Source organism: Argiope bruennichi, chromosome 4 (genome assembly GCF_947563725.1).
Source record: "Argiope bruennichi chromosome 4, qqArgBrue1.1, whole genome shotgun sequence".
Taxonomy (NCBI): Eukaryota; Metazoa; Arthropoda; class Arachnida; order Araneae; family Araneidae; genus Argiope; species Argiope bruennichi.
Window position 1 is genome coordinate 43,403,415 of NC_079154.1, and position 10,835 is coordinate 43,414,249.

General features: G+C 30.4%; 1 protein-coding gene across 1 annotated transcript in view; it reads left to right on the forward strand.

The window, feature by feature from the left end:
• Window positions 1-9,500, forward strand: part of LOC129967030 (neuroligin-4, Y-linked-like) — a 176,228-nt gene extending 166,728 nt beyond the window's left edge. Inside the window, exon 9 of the mRNA XM_056081662.1 lies at window positions 9,195-9,500. Coding sequence (XP_055937637.1) covers window positions 9,195-9,219 — 25 coding nt within the window. The 3' untranslated portion in view covers window positions 9,220-9,500. The remainder of the gene's footprint in view (window positions 1-9,194) is intronic.
• Window positions 9,501-10,835: the final 1,335 nt, after the last annotated feature.

The following is a 10,835-nucleotide window of genomic DNA, read 5'->3' on the forward strand; positions in this document are numbered from 1 at the left end:
AGAATTTTGATATAGAAGCACGGAAGACCTTTACCTTCCTTTATTTTTGGAGACGAAATATTTCGTGAACTGAATAAACCTGTATAAATGTATATCAAAAAATTCAACCAAAAGTTACTTAAATTTTAGATAAAATGCTAAATTTCAGATCATAGGCGAATGTAATTCTTTAATCTTCTCATAAACTTCAAACTAAAGATCTTAGGAAAATTTAAAAACCTTGAGACAAGTGCTAGAATTTTGATATAGAAGCACGGAAGACCTTTACCTTCCTTTATTTTTGGAGACGAAATATTTCGTGAACTGAATAAACCTGTATAAATGTATATCAAAAAATTCAACCAAAAGTTACTTAAATTTTAGATAAAATGCTAAATTTCAGATCATAGGCGAATGTAATTCTTTAATCTTCTCATAAACTTCAAACTAAAGATCTTAGGAAAATTTAAAAACCTTGAGACAAGTGCTAGAATTTTGATATAGAAGCACGGAAGACCTTTACCTTCCTTTATTTTTGGAGACGAAATATTTCGTGAACTGAATAAACCTGTATAAATGTATATCAAAAAATTCAACCAAAAGTTACTTAAATTTTAGATAAAATGCTAAATTTCAGATCATAGGCGAATGTAATTCTTTAATCTTCTCATAAACTTCAAACTAAAGATCTTAGGAAAATTTAAAAACCTTGAGACAAGTGCTAGAATTTTGATATAGAAGCACGGAAGACCTTTACCTTCCTTTATTTTTGGAGACGAAATATTTCGTGAACTGAATAAACCTGTATAAATGTATATCAAAAAATTCAACCAAAAGTTACTTAAATTTTAGATAAAATGCTAAATTTCAGATCATAGGCGAATGTAATTCTTTAATCTTCTCATAAACTTCAAACTAAAGATCTTAGGAAAATTTAAAAACCTTGAGACAAGTGCTAGAATTTTGATATAGAAGCACGGAAGACCTTTACCTTCCTTTATTTTTGGAGACGAAATATTTCGTGAACTGAATAAACCTGTATAAATGTATATCAAAAAATTCAACCAAAAGTTACTTAAATTTTAGATAAAATGCTAAATTTCAGATCATAGGCGAATGTAATTCTTTAATCTTCTCATAAACTTCAAACTAAAGATCTTAGGAAAATTTAAAAACCTTGAGACAAGTGCTAGAATTTTGATATAGAAGCACGGAAGACCTTTACCCTTTCTACAAGAAATATTTTTAAAAAAATGGCGTGTTTTCCTTTACTGCTAGGAAAACTGATTCTAATAGTTTACTGGTACAGCAGTTACTATCCTCCGTCATTACAAGGACTTCGGTTGCCTGGTGGTAAGTTATCGGCTTCGGAAACGGAAGGTTTCAGGTTCGAGACCTGATTCCATCGGAGAACAATCGTGTAAGCGGGTCTAGTGCACGTTAAGTCTTTCGGGGTCAAACATTCACCCACTTGTGTGGTGTGGAAGTTTGGAAATGGGCTTCGATCTCGGATGCCACCCTCGTCATCTGACTGTGGCTCAAAATTATGAGTCCGTCCCAAAATAACTCTGGTGTTGCTTTAAAATAGGAAATTTATATAATTAAACTAAACTAAATCTCCTCCATTCAAAGGTAAAAATTCTGCTTCAGCATCTGTAAAGACATTTTTAATACTGCAATTTCAATGAAAAAAGATAAATGGTCTATCCCTCCCTTTTTGGCGGTTGATAATTGTTGGGGTTATTGGCATCTCATGGAGTCATTATTTTTATCATTGGTCTTTGGTAGTGAATGAGCCTATCACTGATTAAATGATTAACTTGATTAGACAAAATGGATAGGGAAGTGAAATGATCTATTACAAAATTAGTGTGTCGAAGTCTTAGTTTTACAGGGAGATTAAAATTAAAATTGATTAGTGGCCCAGATGAAAGAAAAATGTATAATGATTTTTGAATTCTCATAACAATCTGAAGAGCTGAAAATGTTATTTTCGAATTACCAAGACTATATATCAGAAAAAAAACAACTTTAGCCAGTAGTGGAATGTCATCTTCTTAATGTAGGTTTTAATCTTTTAAATTTGGAAAAAAAAAAAAAAAAAAAAAATAGGAGTTCCTACAGGGAGAAATAATTAAACCAATATTTTTTTTCCTAAAAAATTTTAATTTGAAATTCTATTATAGGAACTTAAAATGTACAACATTCTGTTGCACCCTTCCCATTTATAGAGAAGCTTATCAATAAGCACTATGAATATAAGCCGGCGATCGCGGAATTTAAATCGGAAAAAATATGGTTAAAGTTTTATTTCTTCAGTATTTAAGAAATAAAACTTTGGCGGGGAAGAAAAAAACATTCAGTTGTTCTTAACTTATTTAATTTTAAAAGGACTTATATAAAAATTTAGAATGTAAAATTCGGCGAAAAAGGAATTTTTACAATATGTTTTTTTTTTTTTTTTTTTTTGCATAAGCATAAACATTCCTTTTCTTTAAATTCTCGTGTTTTGTCATTTTTCTTCGTTGTCTTTCTAAAGAAATGCATTGGTTTTTTTTTTTTTTTTTTGCAAATTAAAAAAAAGCCTTTTTTAAAAAAGGCGACGCTTATAACCATAGAAAAATTTCTAAGTATATGTATATGCACATAAAGTAAATATTTTTGCATTTGTTAATGCATTGGTACTAGAAGTACTAAGATGTAAAAATTTGAAAGCATTCTGAATAAGATTGCGCTATATTTAATTGCTCACGATTAATAAATTTGAAGTTTATATCAGAGATATATTTCATGTAACATCTAAACAGTGCATTAATCTTACTTAAGTAAACTATTATAAAGCAAAGCAACTGTTTTTAGGTTGAATCATAAGATGGAAATAGGAATATGCTACACATGGATAGACTTCATTGTATACATTAAAATTGTCGTACTTTCAATAAATATTTTAATTAAACAAACAAGTGCTATCGCTCCAAAAGGAAAAATAAGAAAATTTCTTTGAATCCAAAAATTCTTTTCCGTGGGATCTCAATTCTGAAAAAAAATCTGACATTTAATTACAATATTACTTGGCATATGAATTGTCACTCTTTAATTAAAATAGCTTGAAAAAGTGTCATTTGTTTCTTACATACTATTCATCTTAATTTCGGTCAAAATGCTTTGTTTGGTTAAATCCTATATCACTAAGGAGAGGATACATCCCGCACTGTCTAATTTGAAAGTACCTGGTTTTTCGCTGTCAGCAATTCTAGACAAACGCATTCACATTAAGGAAAATGTTACAGTCAAGAAGTTACTTGATGATGGGTTGCCGAAAGATCTGCAACTGAAAATTACAAATCAGCTAAACATTTTAGAAGTTCTAAGAGACACAAAATATCGAAAATAGTATTTAAAGGATTGATGATATCGATGCGGCTACAGACTGATTTCTCTCCAATGTTTGTAACAAAAGAAAGTTTAAAAGGATGGCTAATAACAAAGAAAACCAATTGTCACTTGATTATCACTATTGAATTTCTACTGCCGATTAAATAATTGTCCTGCAATAATAGAGAAAGACATTAACCTAATCTTTGCACTAACAAATTAATCTTCATTATCCATAAATAATTATTTTTGGAGCTGAGAAAAACTAACTCACCGAATCTCTCTATCAGCAGTTGTAAGCATTTTTTATACTTGATAAGAATTCCATTCTTTCTTCATTCTCTCAATTTCTATATGATTTGCTCAAATAGACAAGGAAAGAAGCTGATTTTCTGTGTTATAAATACATTCGTTTGCAATACCAAGCACTTCCACTTGGGCAAAATATATATATGCAGAACAAAAATTCATGATAACTACTTCGTGGAGGTAAGGATCATCATATCTTGAATGTTTTAAGTGTTTATTTATTTGCAAAATTACTTTCAACAACCAATTTTACTTTGATTTCAATATTTCCAAGTGCGTGCCAAGCGTAAAGCTAAATTGATAGGTTAAAATGTATTTATTGAAAGAGATGAATTGGAATTGCGAATTACGAAATATGATGTGTCTACCAACACCAGCACCAAAGAACTTTCTAAATAGTTTCTACCGATGACTACATTCTACAAATGTGCAAAGGAGTGTTAGAACGATCAACTATCTATGCGGAATGCAAAATATAGTCATTCGCTAACGCTCTTCATGAAGCTTCTTTAAAGAATTTTCGAAAATGAATATTCACTCAGCTGAATCATTTTTTTTTATTTATATAAAAAAGATGAAGTCTCAAATGATGATGAAGAAGCGGGAGTTTAAAATATATTATCACAGAATTGTGCGTGGTTGATAAATGTGCAGTGGTCTTAATAAAAAGCATTTTTTTTCTTATTTTTACAGTTTATTTTTTAATTTTTTCCTTTATTTTCTTACTTTTCCCATATTTAATATGCAATTATAATTTCTAGCTGATGAATGAAAGCTATTCTTCTGAAATTTTTTTCTGGATTAACGAAATCTATCACATTTTTGGTTGCTCCGCTTTTTCCAATCATTCCCACCATATTTTCGCTCTTGTTCTTTCGCACTAACATATGTCATTACAAATAATAATAATAAAATTACATATCTTATTTAGTTTGATTATTTCTTTGACTTTCATCATCTTTCGGATTTGATTTTGTAAAACTATCAGAACTTTAATACGAGTCGATATTCATAATTTTTCTCAGTTAATATTTATTTTATGTAGTTTTATGTTCTACATTTGTTTACAAGTCAATTTTCGATTTGGAGGTGTCGAATTTAAATAATCCTAAACAAATTTAAAAAAAAAAAATTCATTACTTTTTTTTCCATGTGGGAGTGTTTGAAGTTGTCACATCAGAGTTTTAAGTGATTAAATCAATAAAAACCTCAAGGATATATTTTCCCCCTATTTAAACGCCATGATTACTGGTCTATGCACAGAATGTTTAGATGTACTTTCTGCCAATCCGCCAAAATGTGGGAATCCTTCAGCAAAATGTCAGACTTTTGATGCTTCGTTTAAAATGACATAAATAAGATCGATTTGTAATAAACTTTGGATTAAAATTTTTCCCAGTATAAATGCTACCGTTATTGAACTATAGCAAGGAGACAAAGCACCATATAAATAGTGACAATACTATAAAACAGGATATTTAAACTATCTATAGAGAAAATATGACTTCCAATATATTTGCCGCCAGTGAGAATGTTAAAAAATAATGCTCGTATAGTTGGATATCTGTAATGACTTGTTTGCAAAAGAACTATTTATTCGTGCCTAGTCTATCAAAGAAAAAATGGGTAACTCAACGAATTTTCTTTCAACTTGATGCATGACAGACCATTTCGATGTACGCGGAAGCTATTTGGGAGTGATGGAAAAAACAAAACAAACGATTAATAAAGGAAAATAACTATTTGAAAAAACTATTTTTCCCTAATATACGTAGAAATTGGAAATTTGTTCGATTAGACGAACAAGAAAGCAACGTAAACGAATGAGTTTAATTTTTTATGTAGGCTTAATTGGAAGTGTTTATCTTAAGACTGACTTTCTTTTGATATCGTCTGGAAAGTTTTCTGATTATGACATATTGATCGGATTTTGAGCTTTTTTTTCTAGTTTACAATCTGATTTTTAAAAATAAAAGCAAAGGTAATTGATGTTTGTGTAACAATGAAAGGAAAGTTTCTAGAATGCAATATTTAAAAAAAAATCACACTTTTCAAAATAGAGAACTTGAGGAAACAAAATTCTTGTCTTTAGGTGAATATGGAGAACACATAACAAAATGAGTTAGTTCGCTGTAGCTCAAGAACCGACATTATACACATATGTTCATTTGATTTTTATTTTATATAACTCAGTACATTAAAAAAATTAAAGAATGTCGGTAAATTACCGTCCATTTTAAAGTTACCCATCGCGATGAGTAGTTGTTTTCAGTTGAAATTAATCTGAATTTCCCACTTTTTTGACATTGAACTGATATTAACATCTACTAATAATAAAGTTGAATAAGTATGTGTCTGTGTATATATGTTGATGCATTTACTGGCCAAACCATTTCACTTATAATTACCAAACGTGATATATATGTGTTCCTCAGACGGAGAAAATTTGCATTTCAGAGCGATATTTTTAAAAACAATTGCTAGAAATTTAATGGATTGGGAATTTATCTGCATGCAACAATTTAAAATTTTAAGAAAAAAAAAAGGATTTATATATTTTACCGTGAATGTCCGAAATTGGAGAATATCGACAATAACTGGTGAATGCCAATACATACCAATTATCTCGGTGAAATATCGAATATTTTATTATATTCGTATATATTCGGACTATCACCAGTATATGTCGACAGTCACCGACATGCTCTGGTGGATGTCGAAACGGGACGGAGATGTCCACGGAGAGGCGATAACACTGTGCGAATATAAGCCCCTTATGTTGACCGCTATCGTACAGATAACCGGAATGTGTTGGTGGTTGTTGTTGGAATAGAAGACTCCATCTTTTATGAATTAGCAAACAAAAATGGTACTCTCAAGCAGCTTTATACCCGTAATCAGTTTGTAATTTGTAAAGAAAAGTTACTTTTCATAGATGAGATTTCATCTGAAGAAATGTCTCTGAGAGAAGCCGCTGCAATTAATTCGAGAAGTGGAGGACAAGGCTATACACGCTGTCATTGCGAAGAGAAATGTTTCACTACTGAATGCAATTTTCAAAGCAAGGGACTCTTGTGCAATTCAAATTGCCATAACACTTAAAATTGTTGTAAAATATAAGATAGTATGACGTCAACCACATAATTAAGTTTAATACTGTAGATTGAAGTTCAATAGTTTAATTACTATAATTTAATTAGTTTTAAGTTTAATAGTTTAATTAATACAGTTTGTTAAGTTTAATTACCATAGCTTTCTCCTATTTTGTCATTCTTAATATGTTTTAATAATAAAATAATTGATTTAAAACCGTTAAAAAAATATTTCTTCAACATTCACCATCAGTGCATGGTGTTTGTCGACATACACTGGTGATAGTCCAAATATATAAGAATATAATAAAATATTCGATATTTCACCGAGGTATTTGGTATATGTTGACATTCACGGGTGAGTGTCGACATTTTCCAGATTTTGGTCTTTCACGGTAACATATATACACAGAGTGACCAAATTATTCTGACCACCGGACAGTTTTAAGCAAAATGAGCTATTGCGTTCCAGTTTTGCCACTCGAGGGTGAGATAGCTACAAAAAGGGAACGAGAAGAAGTGAATCATCAATTACATTGTCTTACGCGTGGAGATATGGGCATAAAACGTGACTTAACTGAGTTTGAATGCGGGATGCTTGAGGGCGCTCGAAGCGTCGGAACCAGTATCAGCAAAACGGCTGTTCTTGTGAAGTGTTTGAGAGCAGTAGTTATTAATGCTTACAGAAAATGAATTACCAAGCAGAAAACCAGCACTGAACGTCAGGCGTGTGGTCGTCACAGGCTACTAAATTCTCGATATGAAAGGAGACTCACCAGAGTTGTCCACTCCAACAGAAAAACAACCGTACGTCAAATAAGGAGCATCTCAATGAAGGATCAACTGCGAACGTCTCTGAAAGAATTGTGCTGCGCACATTACATCATATAGGCTATGGGAGCTGACGACCAGTTTCGAAAGCCTCTGCTGTCAGCCTTGAACAAGAGCAGGCGTCTCCAGTTTGCAAAAGCGCATAAGTATTGGACAGTAGATAACCGGAAAAGGGCCATGTGGTCAAATGAATAGCGTTTTCAATTACACCATGCAGATGACAGGTCCAGATATGGCGAAACCAGCACGAAAGCATGGTCCCCAATTGCATTGGTGCAACATTTCAAGCTGGTGGAGGCAATATTATGTTTTTGGGGATTTGTCTTGGCATTCTTTGGGTCCTTTGATCACTGTGGAACATCGTCTCAATGTCCTAGGGTATTTAAGTGTTCACTCAGATCAAGTACATCTTGTTATGTTAATGGGGTATCCTACAGGAAATAGATACTTTCAGCAAGACAATGCTTCTTGTCCTTCAGCTGGTATTGTCATCAGATGGTTTTAAGAACAAGACGTTGACTTTACCTACCTTCGTTAGCCTGCAAAATCACCAAATCTCAATCCAATTGTGAATTTGTAGGATGAGATCAAACGGAGCATCAGACAGCTGAATCCAATGCCATCCAATCTGAAGGAACTGGAAAGTGCATTTCATTGGATATGGGGTCAAATTCCTCCTACCATCTACCAACATCTCACAGAATCTATGCCAGGAAGAATGTACACAGTATTACGGTCTAAAGTTGGTCCAACACTGTACTGACGGGGTGTTCATAAAAATTTGGCCACTCAGTGTATATATTTTGGGAAAAGATGTAAGAAGTTTAAATTTGCAGCAAAGAAAATATAATATTAGTTTCACTGGACATTCATTCACTCCTTTGACTCTCATATTCTTTATGATTCACATATGCATACAATATTAATCATAATTCACATCTTTTAAAAAAAGTATATTACGTGCAACTTATTGTATTTACCTCAGTACTAGAGTGAAATCAATGGCGATTATCCTGTGAAGTGGGAAGTAGGATTTTTATGTCTTTTTTGATAAGTCACTGTCTTTCATTAATCCTGAAAAGAATAATTCCGGTCAGTCTTTGGAATGTCAAGTGATTGAACAGAAATTTGTTCAAGGAAAGTTAAAAAATATACAACCTTATATATTTAATAATTCAATGTTTATAAGTATTTAGTTAATGTGAACATGAACAGGTTATGCAATATAGATTTAATTGAGATTCTACATTGATATTATTCATGGTGAAACAAGTAGTCTCTAAAGGCTTCTATTTATGACTAAAAGTTACAGTACATTGTGGTAAGAGATTAATGAGAAGAAAGAGTTTTCATATGTAGAGTACTAATGAGAAAGGTACAGAAGGAAAAAAAAAATATTTAAAGAATATTATTTTTTGATAAATAATAAATAAGTATTACATAAAAGCTTTAAAAAGAGTTTTGTTGTTTTTATTTTTTATTGATAAATCGTTTTTTTTGAATTATTATAGGTCATTAATTGTTTGATCTTAACAATGATAATATCCTTAATACATTTATGAAAATGACAATTATGAGAGATACATTAATTATTTGATTTTTTTATAGGTTTGGAATAGATGGTCGTAATTAAGAACTTTCTTTTCTTACAATGGGTGCTGAGGATAAAATAATCGCCCATTTCATCAGCAAACGATGAACACTTTATCTTTGGAAGAGAGCTATGACTTAAAAAAATGGTACAGAGAAACATAGCTGGACATAGTCAACAAAGGAAAATATTCAGTAATTTAACATCATAAGCAAGACTTTATAAAATTTTGTATGAATTTGTGAAATGCACATTTAAAGTTTTTAACTGTGATTTAACATCTCAATATAAAATGTTAAATATTTTTACAGACATGTGTCTCATTTCATGGCTAATAAATATGGTGTTACTTCAAATAATTATCTTTTGGAAAACTACTTTTTATTCACAGAAGCATAAATTTTCTGACAATTTAAATTGCACAAAAAGTTCGCTTTGTTAAAACCAGTATTATATTTATTTCAATAATATAAATGAATTAAATTTAGAACTATCAATACCGTCATTTTGACGGTTTTCAAATTTTATGCTAAAAAATTTTGATATAGTTTATGTATTGTTCTAGAACTTTATGGCAACTTTTAATGAAATATATGAGCAATTACATATTCCTAGTCAATTCCACTCAGCCATTTTAATTTCCGAAAACAGAAACCTATACCTATTTATACTAAGACGCGTCAAAATGACTGCTTTAGTAATTTCAAAGTTTCTGATATTTTATACATCATCTATGCAATAATGCGCATCAATACATATTTACATTCATTTATGCATCGCTTTTATATATTTCCAGGAAAAATTTGAATTACATTTTTCATATGAGATCATAATGATTGATCCAAAGTTTTTGGCAGCCGTTATAATGAGATATATTTTATTCCAACTATGATTCAGTTTAGGAAAAAACGCTAAATAGCAAATGTAATCTTGACGCAATCATTATCAAACTTTTTGTTTTTTTATTAATAATTAATAATTTATTATATTAAATGTTTTTTTATTAAATTATATTCTTTTATTTATATAAACTAAGTTAAAAGTTACAATGAAAGGTGATGGTCAAAATCCCGCCAATTTGGCGGATGTGGTATAAGTTGGTATATATTTAACATCGACAGTTCTAGCATTAAAAAATATTCATCGCAGTCACTGAATCTTTTTTTTTTTTAAACAATGCGTTTTAACTTTTTTGTTAGGTAGCCAGTTTGAACGAAATAATGATAATAGTTTTTAGTTGTACATAATTAACTACTGTATTTTATTTTCTAAAAGCTTTATTCATAAGAATAATTGCAGGTAACATTCAAATTTTTAAATTTAACTCTCCATTCCATGATTAACCATAGAAATTCTCACTGATAAAATGTTATTAAAATTTTTAGAGAATTTTACCAAATAAGATTTGAGTTTTTTCTCAAAGGACAAAATGGATATTAAATAAATTTTAGTTATTTAAATGTTCCAAAATAATAAAATCAGCGTTCATAGTTTGATCCATTAAGAGCTTGCATATTAGTTCACAATTTCACGTTAAAACCTACGAAAATTTAGTAACTGTATAAACAAATTTTATTATATTCTTTAACTATTACAATTTCATCAAAATGCATTCTCGATCAAATATTGAATTCGAAATATTATAGTTTTCTGAATAA